The 14,990-nt window shown below is 43.3% G+C and overlaps 1 protein-coding gene across 1 annotated transcript in view; it reads right to left on the minus strand.

Moving 5' to 3' along the window:
* The window catches only part of rb1 (retinoblastoma 1), a 42,968-nt gene that overhangs the window by 26,371 nt on the left and 1,607 nt on the right, over positions 1 to 14,990 (minus strand). Inside the window, exons 3-17 of the mRNA XM_064981572.1 lie at positions 14,726 to 14,829; positions 12,628 to 12,762; positions 12,342 to 12,380; positions 12,101 to 12,150; positions 11,730 to 11,840; positions 11,345 to 11,490; positions 8,099 to 8,176; positions 7,287 to 7,396; positions 7,105 to 7,179; positions 5,814 to 5,901; positions 5,569 to 5,685; positions 3,779 to 3,835; positions 3,655 to 3,686; positions 3,420 to 3,496; positions 2,934 to 3,151 (exon numbers count right to left, since the gene is read on the minus strand). Of these exons, the coding sequence (XP_064837644.1) occupies positions 2,934 to 3,151; positions 3,420 to 3,496; positions 3,655 to 3,686; positions 3,779 to 3,835; positions 5,569 to 5,685; positions 5,814 to 5,901; positions 7,105 to 7,179; positions 7,287 to 7,396; positions 8,099 to 8,176; positions 11,345 to 11,490; positions 11,730 to 11,840; positions 12,101 to 12,150; positions 12,342 to 12,380; positions 12,628 to 12,762; positions 14,726 to 14,829 (1,437 nt within the window). The remainder of the gene's footprint in view (positions 1 to 2,933; positions 3,152 to 3,419; positions 3,497 to 3,654; positions 3,687 to 3,778; positions 3,836 to 5,568; positions 5,686 to 5,813; positions 5,902 to 7,104; positions 7,180 to 7,286; positions 7,397 to 8,098; positions 8,177 to 11,344; positions 11,491 to 11,729; positions 11,841 to 12,100; positions 12,151 to 12,341; positions 12,381 to 12,627; positions 12,763 to 14,725; positions 14,830 to 14,990) is intronic.

The raw sequence follows: 14,990 nt of genomic DNA on the forward strand, positions 1-14,990 counted from the left end.
CCAATGTTGACCTAAATGACTAATGATGATAAATACAATCCACCTGTGTGTAATCAAGTCTCCGTTTAAATGCACCTGCACTGTGATAGTCTCAGAGGTCCGTTAAAAGCTCAGAGAGCATCATGGAGAACAAGGAACACACCAGGCAGGTCCGAGATACTGTTGTGAAGAAGTTTAAGCCGGATTTGGATACAAAAAGATTTCCCAAGCTTTAAACATCCCAAGGAGCACTGTGCAAGCGATAATATTGAAATGGAAGGAGTATCAGACCACTGCAAATCTACCAAGACCTGGCCGTCCCTCTAAACTTTCAGCTCATACAAGGAGAAGACTGATCAGAGATGCAGCCAAGAGGCCCATGATCACTCTGGATGAACTGCAGAGATCTACAGCTGAGGTGGGAGACTCTGTCCATAGGACAACAATCAGTCGTATATTGTACAAATCTGGCCTTTATGGAAGAGTGGCAGGAAGAAAGCCATTTCTTAAAGATATCCATAAAAAGTGTTGTTTAAAGTTTGCCACAAGCCACCTGGGAGACACACCAAACATGTGGAAGAAGGTGCTCTGGTCAGATGAAACCAAAATTGAACTTTTTGGCAACAATGCAAAACGTTATGTTTGGCGTAAAAGCAACACAGCTCATCACCCTGAACACACCATACCCACTGTCAAACATGGTGGTGGCAGGATCATGGTTTGGGCCTGCTTTTCCTCAGCAGGGACAGGGAAGATGGTTAAAATTGATGGGAAGATGGATGGAGCCAAATACAGGACCATTCTGGCAGAAAACCTGATGCAGTCTGCAAAAGACCTGAGACTGGGACGGAGATTTGTCTTCCACCAAGACAATGTTCCAAAACATAAAGCAAAATCTACAATGGAATGGTTAAAAAATAAACATATCCAGGTGTTAGAATGGCCAAGTCAAAGTCCAGACCTGAATCCAATCGAGAATCTGTGGAAAGAACTGAAAACTGCTGTTCTCAAATGCTCTCCATCCAACCTCACTGATCTCGAGCTGTTTTGCAAGGAGGAATGGGAAAAAATTTCAGTCTCTCAATGTGCAAAACTGATAGACATACCCCAAGCGACTTACAGCTGTAATCGCAGCAAAAGGTGGAGCTACAAAGTATTAACTTAAGGGGGCTGAATAATTTTGCACGCCCAATTTTTCAGTTTTTGATTTGTTAAAAAAGTTTGAAATATCCAATAAATGTCGTTCCACTTCATGATTGTGTCCCACTTGTTGTTGATTCTTCACAAAAAAAATACAGTTTTATATCTTTATGTTTGAAGCCTGAAATGTGACAAAAGGTCGCAATGTTCAAGGAGGCCGAATAAAGGCACTGTATATAATTTGATAGAGAAGAATATACATAACTGTCTTATGATTTAGATTATCTTGTTTAGTACAGGAGGAATTTGACTGCCATCTTCTTTCCCAGTAAAATCACTGAGACACCAAAGTCCTAGCTGATCCTTTTACAATACAGATGATTATCATGGAAATTAAAATGCAAATCAACCACGAAAAGGAATGATTCTTTTCTACAGGACATTGAAGTTAATTACACACCTTACAGGCACAGTGTGTTTTATTAGGGAGAACAGTTACTGGGATGGAATTTACCCTGATGTAGCCCATGTGTGTGCGCTTGTGAGCTGTAGACTTTTCACGTCCCATCCGGCACATTCAACACACCACAGCTGTGCCAGCAGACCGCTCCCAAGATCACCACTCCCAAGATCACCACTCCCAAGATCACCACTCCCAAGATCACCACTCCCAAGATCACCACTCCCAAGATCACCACTCTCAAGATCACCACTCTCAAGATCACCACTCCCAAGATCACCACTCTCAAGATCACCACTCTCAAGATCACCACTCTCAAGATCACCACTCCCAAGATCACCACTCCCAAGATCACCACTCCCAAGATCACCACTCTCAAGATCACCACTCTCAAGATCACCACTCTCAAGATCACCACTCTCAAGATCACCACTCTCAAGATCACAGATGTGCAAATATTGAAATACCATTAAGTACCAGAAATAAAAGATGAAAGTCTATCTAATTAAATATATATTATACCTGTCCTGTATGGTATTCTGCCCTATTTTCCTTTATATTCCCTTCATTTTCTCCCCAGACATGAGGGAGACAAAGCAATGAGCCGCAACTGGAAAGACCAAAGCTATCCATGGATTTGACGAACCAGACAGACGTGGTGGACCTTTTTCCTGGTCTGCATGGCTGTAGACCGTTATGTTGCCATAGTGCATCCTCTGATGACACCACCTTGCAGGCTGTGTGCAGCGGCTGCTGAGCGGAGGGATCTGGTGCGGCCCACCACCACCAGCCCTGTCTTCTTGACCCGTCGTCCCAAAGCCAGCGCTCCTTTATCCTCATGGCTCTGTGCCTGGTGCAGGGTGTCAGCCTCGACACTGCTCCCGCTCGCAGCACCGCAGCCGCCAGCGCACCCTCACCCTCATCTACTGGGTGCTGGGGGTCTTCCTGCTCTGCTTTGTCCCCTACCACCTCAACCTGCTGGGCCTGACCCACGTGGGCTTGCTGCCCAGCTGTGGCCTGGCTCGGACCACCAATGCTCTGCACCCAGTAGTGATGTCCCTGGCCAGCTCCAACCGCTGTCTCAACCCACTCATCTACTACTTCTCCTGCAGCTGCCAATGATGACCAATGCTGGGGCTGCCCCCAGAGAGACTGTCGATTCTATTACAGTACAATCTATAATCTATACATGCAGAAACAAGTCCCCCTGACATCAATAAAACCAAGCACTGCTCTGGTAGCACTGGCTTGGAGGTGTTGAACTGCTGATAGAAAGTGAATGCAACCTGTCCTTGAGTGCTGCAGTTATGTCATAATGTAACTACGTGGTGATAAGACTTGCTGTGTGACCTACCTCCCTCCAGGCGATGGTCTCCATGATGAGGTGTTCGCAGCGCTCCAGGTGCTTGACGATGTCTTTGCTCAGGCTGGGCTCAGCCTTGATGAAGCTTTCAATGACCTTGTAGAAGTCAAACGCTGTCAGCTGGAACACGTCCAGGATCCATGGGAAGCACAGGTCCGTCTCCACAGGAACACCACCGTTGCTGTAACCACCATTCTTGAAGGTGCTCCCTGATTGGAGGACAACAGAGGCAGTGAAATCATGACTCATAGCTCATCAGTGTTATATTGATTATGATCCTGTTTAGAAATGTTATTAAAAGGGAAGTAGTTACAACTAATGACAGACTGCATTGTAACATATATGCATGTTGCTAATTCTATTAAATACTATTAGTGTCCTATGAGAAGTGAGTATATGGAAACTAAAGGGCGGTAGAATAATCTATACGACTGCATCCATTAGCAGTGAGTGAATGTGGCTTCTGAAGAAACTCACCACCATAGGTTGCCATGACGACCTCCAAAGCGCAGGCCAGGAGCGAGGTGTGGAATGTGGAGTCATTGAGTAGTTTACTGGAATGGAAATCACATGATTTAGGTCAGGGAAATGGGCAGTACACTGCGGTATAAATTCTGCAGCTATATTATTCAAATGTTTGCTTGTTGAGGGCAATTAAAGAGCAAATCCTTTTAATTCTGGTGAGATGAGCACATTTTGTTCTCCTGAATACCTGAAATTCTGCACCGACAGCCTTTTTTCTTCCTATTTGGGGAAAATAGATTTTTCAGAATACGTCAAACATTTCAGAAAATATAGAGGTGGAACCGAAATAGGAATAAGACCAGGTCATTTACCGATTTCAGCATGGACTCCATGACTCTGTAATACAACCGGATGCCAAGGGTGAACCTCTGATGAAAAGAAGGAAAAGACATGAATGAGTTTAAGACTACACAGTATCATATAGTGTTGTCTGCCTGCACTGTATCATGGGGTGAGTTTAAGACTACACAGTATCATATAGTGTTGTCTGCCTGCACTGTATCATGGGGTGAGTTTAAGACTACACAGTATCATATAGTGTTGTCTGCCTGCACTGTATCATGGGGTGAGTTTAAGACTACACAGTATCATATAGTGTTGTCTGCCTGCACTGTATGTATGGGGTGAGTTTAAGACTACACAGTATCATATAGTGTTGTCTGCCTGCACTGTATCATGGGGTGAGTTTACACAGTATCATATAGTGTTGTCTACACAGTATCATATAGTGTTGTCTGCCTGCACTGTATCATGGGGTGAGTTTAAGTACTACACAGTATCATATCATAATAGTGTTGTCTGCCTGCACTGTATCATGGGGTGAGTTTAAGACTACACAGTATCATATAGTGTTGTCTGCCTGCACTGTATCATGGGGTGAGTTTAAGACTACACAGTATCATATAGTGTTGTCTGCCTGCACTGTATCATGGAGTTTAAGACCACAGTATCATACACAGTATCATATAGTGTTGTCTGCCTGCACTGTATCATGGGGTGAGTTTACAACTACACAGTATCATATAGTGTTGTCTGCCTGCACTGTATCATGGGGTGAGTTTAAGACTACACAGTATCATATAGTGTTGTCTGCCTGCACTGTATCATGGGGTGAGTTTACAACTACACAGTATCATATAGTGTTGTCTGCCTGCACTGTATCATGGGGTGAGTTTACAACTACACAGTATCATATAGTGTTGTCTGCCTGCACTGTATCATGGGGTGAGTTTACAACTACACAGTATCATATAGTGTTGTCTGCCTGCACTGTATCATGGGGTGAGTTTAGTATCATAATAGTGTTGTCTGCCTGCACTGTATCATGGGGTGAGTTTAAGACTACACAGTATCATATAGTGTTGTCTGCCTGCACTGTATCATGGGGTGAGTTTACAACTACACAGTATCATATAGTGTTGTCTGCCTGCACTGTATCATGGGGTGAGTTTAAGACTACACAGTATCATATAGTGTTGTCTGCCTGCACTGTATCATGGGGTGAGTTTACAACTACAAGTATCACAGTATCATATAGTGTTGTCTGCCTGCACTGTATCATGGGGTGAGTTTACAACTACACAGTATCATATAGTGTTGTCTGCCTGCACTGTATCATGGGGTGAGTTATCATAAGTGTTGTCTGACTACAGTGCCTGCACTGTCAACTACACAGTAGTGTTGTCTGCCTGCACTGTATCATGGGGTGAGTTTAGGACTACACATCATGTGATCATATAGTGTTGTCTGCCTGCACTGTATCATGGGGTGAGTTTAGGACTACAGTGCCCTATAGTGTGATCTGCCTGCACTGTATCATGGGGTGAGTTTAGGACTAGTGTGAGTGTGTTGTCTGCCTGCACTGTATCATGGGGTGAGTTTAAGACTACAGTGTCCTATAGTGAGATCTGCCTGCACTGTATAATGGGGTGTGGTGTATCAACCAAACATTATACACCAGTTTCACAAGGTGGCATGATAAGTACTTCTGTCAGGTCTAAAAGTGGAAAAACCCCTCTGTATGAACAGTTTATACCACCCCCCCTTGTCTCAAGTAGTGCAATTCCTCTGTATAGTGTGCTGTATTTAAGCCAGGTGGTACCTGTTTGCCCAGCCCCACACAGCGTGGTCCCACAGCCTGACCAAACCTCTGGCTGAACAGCAGACCCAGACTCTCCACACGCTGCAACACCTCGTCTGTTGGGTCCACTGTGCAGTTCTGTCACAAGATGGGAAGGAGGAGAGTGTTAAAAGGGCAGGAACATGCCCCCAAAATGACTTGAGCTATATGATTCAATGGTAAGGCAGGTGCAGTTAACCTTTAAACACAGGCGTGGTGAAAAATACCTTGAAATACACTGCCAGGTTGGAAGAGGGCTGGTCGCCAGAGGTGATGAGATCAACCCTCAACTGTGCGATGGAGTTCATGGCAGCTCTGCAAAGACATGGGGTGAAACACACATGATTAACATAATGTTAGGACAGAAACGGTTTAATCAACTGACATGCTGATTGGAATGGGCACACGCATGCATCCACATGCGCATGTTAATTTTGTCGATCCAGACGCAATCAGGACACTGGTTGAAATATAAAAACAAACTCTGAACCAACTATATTGCTAGCTAAGTTGTCCTGGAATGTAAATATTGTGTTATTAAGATCGTTGTAGAATTATGACCCATTTTGAGTCCTCTACTTCGACAATGAATCCACAGATAAAAGGGGAAACGTAGTTAGTTTCTAGTAATCTCGCCTCCATCAGTCTTCTTCTGTGGACTTTATATGGCGGTTGGCAACCAACTTGAAGGTGCATTACCATCACCAACTGGACTGGAGTGTGGACCTCAGTTCATTTTCCAATCACCAACCAGTTCTATTTTAGAGTCTGGCTACGCAGACGCTCGTTGACGTGTGCGAGAAGTTTGGATGAAATTATTAACTTGTACATTTATTTTGCAACGTGGCCAACATGTGACTTGTATACCTTTCTAGGGACACAAGATTTAACACTAATTTTAGCAGGAGTGTGAAATATCTACACAGGACTAAAATCCGAAGCCATGAACTGAGTCGTGTGTGTGATTTTCAACCCCTGACCCTTCAGAGTGATTGACAGCGGTGTTGTGTTTTTCACCTTGTCGGCTCAGGGATTCGAACTGGCATCCTTTCAGTTACAACGATCTAACCACTAGGCTACCTGCCGCACAAATGAAAACACGCGAGAGCCACGTCAAAACATCAAAGCAGATCTCTCCTTGTGGTATTCAGGGTCACGTGAACTGATACATATAGATTTACAGACTCAACGCACACCCATACAGGTAATCCCATTTATAAAGAGAAGAGGTGGAAGTAATTAAGAACCCATTTCATATCGCCAGGGTTTTTCTATCAATAGTTTCTGCTTAATACACATGACTTTGAGAAGGCAAAACTACCTATCAAACATCATAGGTAGGTAAGCCTCGTTTGAGCCAGAACAACCCTTAGGGCAGGAGCTCCTTGTTCTGTAGTGTGAAGCGGTTGATGTGCAAGTACACCCCAGTGGACAGGACTCTCAAACATCATCGGAGTAAGTATCTGTTGGTCCAGGTGAACACGCTGTTCTAGCCAGTGGAGGTCAGTTCGGGCTCACCTGACAGGCGTCTGTGGGGGGATGAGAACAACATCTTCTGGCAGGTTCTTCCTTGGTGTCCTTTCCACTGGCATTCTGAGAGGTGAGGGGACATTATACACTATAAAGTATAGCAAGACTTTCTTTGTCAGAGAAAATACTTCAAAAATTATGTAAACATCCTTACTTGTGGTTCTACTTACGGTTCTACTTTGGGAGTGAGAAGGGTCTCGTCATTATCCAAGAACAGCCTACTGTCGAAGTCTCTACTCTTGAAGTAGAGTTCCTCATACTGCTTGCTGAGGTCAGCCGCCTGAAACGTCAACAGGAGGTCAAGACAGGCTCTGACAGGAATTCATTAACATCATGGGTATTCCAGGTACATTTCACACACAGAAACTGCAGCAGTTTAGTATAAAGGTGTGGCTTTGTGTTGGGGGGGTGGAAGAGACCTCTACCATGACGATTTAGGCAGACTGCCACCATGAATCATAATACCCATGACTGGAGACCATTCGTTATCGAGTCGTTACGACAAACCAACATCACACGTCAAATGTAGCTACTGTCCTGGCAGAGATCGGATAAATAGCACATTAAACCGCCGCCATTGTCAATCCTTGTGACGGTTTCCTGTCTAGTGGGGAAATAGTCCTGAATTAAAACAAATCGTTGTCAATTCAAAGTCAATATTAAAACCTATTTTGTCTCCATACCTGCCCCTGTAATATACTGTCCTGAGATACCACATCTAATGAAAATCCAGCTGCCAAACATTGCAGTACAAACACATCCTGACAGAACAGCTTTCAGACACGCACACTGCCTGAAAAACACTGATCTGTTTTCCGATGGCTGTCATATAGTTATGAAATATGGTGGGGCTGCTAGAGATATTACTACGAGCAACTTGCCACTGATTACTGAACAGACACCATTGTTAGTGGACTTATTTTCTATATAACCTGGGTCATAGCAATAAGCTCCAGCATTTAATGTAGTGTGTGGTTCCTACCTGAGGAAGGTCCCGAGTCCCAGAGAGGCTCATGGAGTCCAGGAAGGCAGAGAAACTGGTCTGGTACACGCTCTTCACCTTGAACACAAGTACAACAGACAACCAATGAAACCAATGAGATGACACCCAAACAAACACAGCCATGTAAATGAACAGGCTGAACCACAAACATTAAGCCATTTTATACACTGTGTACAGAAAGTATTCAGACCCTTTCACTTTCTCTACATTTTGTTAAGTTACAGCCTTATTCTAAAATTGATTAAATTGTTTTTTCCACCCTTCTCAACACACAATACACCATAAAGACAATGTTCCCAAATATATATATAAAAAAATAAGAAATATCACATTTACATAAGTATTCAGACCCTTTACACAGTACTTTGTTGAAGCACCTGTGGCAGAGATGACAGCCTCGAGTCTTCTTGGGTATGACACTATAAGCTTGGCACACCTGTATTTGGCGAGTTTCTCCCATTCTTCTCTGCAGATCCTCTCAAGCGTTGTCAGGGAGGATGGGGAGCGTCACTGCACAGCTATTTTCAGGTCACTCCAGGGATGATCAATAGGGTTCAAGTCCGGGCTCCGGTTGGGCCACTCAAGGACATTCAGAGACTTGTCCCGAAGCCATTCCTGCGTTGTCTTGGCTGTGTGCTTAGGGTCGTTGTCCTGTTGGGAGATGAACCTTCACCACAGTCTGAGGTCCTGAGCACTCGGAAGCAGGTTTTCGTCAAGGATCTCTGTTCTTTGCTCCATTCATCTTTCCCTCGATCCTGACTAGTCTCCCAGTCCCTGATGCTTAAGAACATCCCCACATCATGATGCTGTCACCACCATGCTTCACCGTAGGGATGGTGGTAAGTTTCATCTAGACGTGACACATGGCATTCAAGGCAAAGAGTTCAATCTTGTTTTCATCAGACCAGAGAATCGTGTTCCTCATGGTCTGAGAGTCCACTTTTCAAGTGGGCTGTCATATGCCTTTTATTGAGGAGTGGTTTCCGCCTGGCCACTACCATAAAGGCCTGATTGGTGGAGTGCTGCAGTAATGGGATAACCTTCCAGAAAGACAACTATCTCCACAAAGGAACTCTGTCAGAGTGACCATCGGGGTTCTTGGTCACCTCCCTTACCAAGACCCTTCTCTCCCGATTGCTCAGTTTGGCCGGATGGCCAGCTCCGTGAATAGTCTTGGGGGTTCAAATCTTCTTCAATTTAAGAACGGAGGAGGCCACTGTGTTCTTCAGGAAATTCAATGCTGCAGAAATATTTTGGTATCCTTCCCAAGACCTGTGCCTCGACACAATCTTGTCTCGGAGCTCTATCGACAACTCCGTCGACCTCGCGGCTTGGTTTTTGATCTGACATCCATTGTCAACTGTGGGACCTTATATAGACCTGTGTGTGCCTTTCCAAACCATGTCCAATCAATTGCATTTACCACAGGCGGACTCCAATCAAGTTGTAGAAACAAGCCTCCCGGTTGGCGCAGTGGTTAAGGGCGCTGTACTGCAGCACCAGCTGTGCAACCAGAGACTCTGGGTTCGCGCCCAGGTTCTGTCGTAACCGGCCGCGACCGGGAGGTCTGTGGGGCGACGCACAAATGGCCTAGCGTCGTCCGGGTTAGGGAGGGTTTGGCTGGTAGGGATATCCTTGTCTCATCGTGCACCAGCGACTCCTGTGGCGGGCTGGGCGCAGTGCGTGCTAACCAAGGTTGCCAGGTGCACATCTCAAGGATGAGCAATGGAAACATGGAATACTCATGTAAATAAGGTATTTCAGTTTTGTTATTAATTTACAAGATTTCTAAAAAGCTGTTTTTGCTTTGTCATTATGGGGCATTGTCTGTAGATTGGAATAAATATTTTTTCCTAATTTTAGAATAAGTCTAACGTAACAAAATGTATAAAAAGTGAAGAGGTCTGAATACATTCCGAAAGCACTGCATTCTTCACATAGCTCATTCTAATACATCTACTACTGTACATATCATTCTTCGTATACATTTCTGCTGTATATAAGCATGGATAACATTTGGATTACTGATACAGTTTTGTTTGGGTTAACTAAATTCACCCTGACATTCGTGATTTCGTGTTTCTATTTTTGATTATTATTTTCTTGTTCGACTGCACTGTTAGTAACAAGCATTTCGCTGCACCAACTATAACATCTGCTAAACTGTGTATGAGACTAATAAACGTTTATTTGAATTTTGTCCTTAAGTGGATTGGGTGTTTGTTTATTTGGATCCCCATTAACTTTTACAGATGCAGCAGCTATTCTTCCTGGGGTCCACAAAAAAAAGAACATGCCAAGTCACAAAATATTGATACACTTAGACAAGGACAGTCACACACATGTAAAATGCAACAATGTAAAAACGATACAAGGCAGGGCTCTAAAGTTGGACCAATACCATATATTTTGCTGTGTGACCAGGAGTTTTATTTTGGGAGCAATGTGATAGCAATCTGCCAGAGAAACAAGCGAGTGCAGATTCGTTAGCGTCATAGTTGTGCAATTACTACAGCAAAAACGGCTTGCTTCTAGCCCGACAAGTTCATATGATCTGACCCATAGTACCAACAACTGTATCTTCCTATAGCAGATCGCCGGGACAATTTTACTTTCATAAACCGTGTCACGGGCAGTTCTAAAACCCCGCATTACAATTAGTTTACACTCTTTTCAATGTTACCTCATTGGCTAGCTAGCTAACAACTTTACCAGTATATCCAAATATTATTTGGGGACACCGAAAGGTATAGCTTCTTCTTCAGGAGATCAATGATCATAGCAATAAATAAATGACAGATCGCTTGCATGTCGTCATCACAAATTTGATGTTTTTAAAGAGACTGTGCACAATTTTCAACATGCACCTCAATAGGAAAATAGTGTTTTTACACAATTTAGAAACCTAATATTCCACAAGTGACTGTCATTTCGATCAATATTTTCGCTTTTATTTAAAGAAAAAAAAGTGTATTTGATGTTACATATTAGTGTCTTGGGCACAACATGTGCTTTAAAAAGTAGTTAGAATTCATTGAGGCCCAATATAAGTTGTATCTCAAGCAATGTAAAAAATATTTTAAGTTGGGAGCACCAGTGCTACCAATTATTTTTTATTTAGAACACTAAAGGGGTAGTGAATTTTGACGACTGGGGGACTGGGATCTAAAGCTACAACAAGCTTGACAAGCCATGAGTGTAAAGGAGTGAAAACGTTGTGTGAACCTCTTCCACGCTGCAGTCGTTCTCTTTGCAGAGGGTCTCCAGGAGCTGCACATCCACCTCTGGCGGGGCTTGACGGGGTTTGGCTTTGCTCTGATTGCGACGGGAGGTTCTTGTTGGGGGGCTTTGGGCTGTGCTGATGACCGATTCTGAGGGCAGGGGTTAAAAGGTTTGATTTTATAACCATTCATCTACAGAACGTATCAGACCTGTGGTAATTGAACACACTGAACGTATGTGTTATGTTAAAAAGGTAACTTCCCCGTTTTTAGTTGAGTAATGAGAGTGATAATATATTCATAGGGGCAGTTGACCAATGCAAATGGAAGAGCATGTCTATCCCAGGGCCTGAGGCTTGCAGTAGTAGAGGGAAAGGAGTCTGTCTTACGGTAAAGTGGTTGCAGAAGGCTGGTCGGGCAACGCCTGATGAAGAACTCCAGAACACACACCATCAGATGGAAGGATATGACCAGGTCATCCTCCATCTGCAGAGCCCTTCCTGCAGACAGCAGACACAACGCACATCAGGAGCAGTATCATAATACCGGCCAGTCGTAACAGCGTCATGGGAGAAACAGACCGATAGCCAGAAACCTGCTGTTTATCTCGCCAGAACTCTTGAGTAGACATGGAGAGGGAAAACATAACGAATGGAAGATGGAAACCATCTCAGAGCCCTACATCTACAAACGTGTATGTTGTTATTCGCCTTGGAAAAAAAACATTTACAACGTTAGTGATCGACAAGTGCTGACCCACCCTTAGCCAAAAGGAACATTGTCCAGCAGCTCCGCAGTATTTCTTTCCCCCTGGAACAGAGAGCATTATTGACATTACACAACATGTTGGGAGCAAACTCCCCATTATCAACATTGACCCTCATTTACTGTTGGATAACCGGGACTGAGTGAAGACACGGTTTAAAAGATAGCAATGATCAGCATTGTGGCAGGGATTATCATTCAAATTAGTGTTATTCCTGTACTTTTTATTCACTTACTTTGCTTCTGAGTCTTCTGCATAGATTTTGCTGCATGTCCTGAAGCAAGATAAGTGGTGATAAATACTGCATTTCAAAACCGTTTTGGGAACATAATTACATTACTAAACAGCTCAAGTTCAGGTTGTGTACTCTGAAGTTTGCATTTTTGTGAAAATCTTAAGTTGGATAACAATAAAAGCTGACAAAAGGGTCCAGAGAAACTACACTGCCATCTAGAGGTACAGCACAGTTAGATATCAAAACTAGGCATTAGGCAACATGACGTTACGATATTCCCACGCACTTCTCAAACCTCTGGTAGAGTGCCCGTGACACGTCATACTTCTTCTCCAGCCGTGTCACTGCGGAGTTCACCTTGGTGCTGATGGTGTCCAGGTTCACATCCATCTTCTTCAGCAGGCCCAGGAACTGCTTCACGCTGCACACAAGAGGACACACGAAACTGATAGAACTGCATCGAATTGTAAACAAGAATTGGAATGTGTTCACTTGGCCGAACACCAGTTATGTTTGCGTTAAGGCCTGAACTTTCAACAGAGACTTCGGCTGATATATGCATTCCTCATTATAACAGAGGCAGGCACATGCACAGATAGGGCTCTACTGGAGCAGAGCACATGCCCTTTTGCCCTTCCAGTCTCCAAAGTTACCTTTTGGGTAGTATTACAATCCCCCCCAAAAGAAAATGTGTTGTTGGTGTCGTAACCCACTGCCTGCAAGTCATTGTGATGCCGTCAAGTTCGCCGTCCCCCAACCGTTGGTTGGTCTGTCCTGTACGGAGCTCGCACGCCCGGTTATACCCGTTTTCCAGTCTGTCTCCCGGTATCCAAAGATGCATGGCTTGAGAGATGCGGTCACCAGGCAAGTCCCTGTAGTTAGCTAGCTAGTTTAAAGATCCACAGTACTGCCACAGCAGCATAACATTTCATTAACGCTTGATATACTTAATTTAGCCTACATCATCAATATCCATCCAGCTTGCACACTGCATAAAGAGGCAGAAAAACAGAAGAGCGGCTGCATCAACGACTCCCCGACCAAACTCCACGGTTCGTGGGAAACGAGCAGGAATAGGCTATTGTAGGCTAAAGTTCAAGCTGTCTTTCAATGGCGCAACTGCTGTCGGCATCGAAAGATTATCCAATTTGAATAAAAGTTCTGAGGTAATGACAACAGCAGTGAAGCCGTCAGGCAATACAGATTTATATTATTGATATAGCTACAAAGTGCATTGATGTGAATCACACTGCTGTTCTCTCATTTAGCTATTTGCCCCTTACAGATTGTAGTTATGGATGGCTGTTCACAAATGTATGTGTATTTTAACCCAAGAACAGTTGAATTGAAGAAGTTTAAGCTGCCTATCAATCCTTGTTTTTGCGACCAGAACAGCCAGTGAAAATGCACTCTTGTACCACCTGCATAGTGCGGATCCCAGCCAATAGAATAAAAGTTTGAGGAAGTTCTCTTTTTATTCTCAATACTGTCAAGAACCGGCTTAATTTAAGAAGACCATGAGTGGGGCTTTTATTTATTATCTAATTCATGCAACAACAAAAAAGTCCATAGGCCTAACAGACATATGCTCAAACTCAAACTTTTGATTATCTAAATATCACCAACAAAAACATAATCAATAGACCTATAGCAAATGCAGCGTATGGCATACATATTTCACATGCAAATAGCACTTTTCGCTAGTGCTCAAAGCATACCATTCCGAAATCAGCATTTTTTTTCCCAACTCAAAGCAATGAGTCCAATCAGTTGTTCATGACAACAAAATCAAGAACAGAACACGCTAACAAGTCCTTAGTTTTGGGGTTATGCTCAGGTAAAACAGTTTGGCTAATCTATATTTCCATGTCCTATTATTGAAGATCAAGGGGTATTAAATGAATTGTAATGACAGTAAATCTGACAGATGTTGGGTAATAATGTAAAGACAGCCTAACTGTATTATTATCTGTTGTAGAAAGAAATGGGTTAGAAGAATCCTACATAACCAACCCAGAAATTAAAATGGAACATCCAATGATGGCCATCTATGTAAACTTTAATATTGATTTATCCTGCAATAGATGTTCAATTGGTAATATTCATTTTTGTCTTCTTCTAATGCCTCTTAAGGGGAAAGCCATCTGAAAGTAATTTAAAATAATCAGATTGTTACTGAGTTTGAGTAACCCAAGTTGTTACTGATTACAATTTTGGACAGGTAACTAGTAAATGTAACGGATTACATTTAGAAAGTAATCAAATCAACCCAACCCGGCCAGTGAGTAAGCGACTCAAAAGAGTGTTGCCAGGGGAAAACATCAACTGATCTGGGAACTGGTACTGACAAAGGCCCTACTGGAACGCCTGAATCTAGTACTTACTTCAGATCCACTGCCTTCAGGATTTGAGTAAAGGTAAAACTTGCAACTTCCAAGTCTATAACAGCCACAAACAGACAAGCAGCCCATAGCCTTTTTTGAGTGTCCTGTGTCGAAAGAGAGAGAAGAAAAACAATGCATCGTCAGTCTGTGTGAATAGCCTTGAATATAGTTTATTTCAGAGACAAAGAGTTATGGTTCAGTTGTTTATTCACTATAAGCTTTCCATCATCAGAGCAGACAGAAAGGGTATCAGTAGGTAAAACAC

This window comes from Oncorhynchus masou, chromosome 12 (genome assembly GCF_036934945.1).
Source record: "Oncorhynchus masou masou isolate Uvic2021 chromosome 12, UVic_Omas_1.1, whole genome shotgun sequence".
NCBI classification, from domain to species: domain Eukaryota; kingdom Metazoa; phylum Chordata; class Actinopteri; order Salmoniformes; family Salmonidae; genus Oncorhynchus; species Oncorhynchus masou.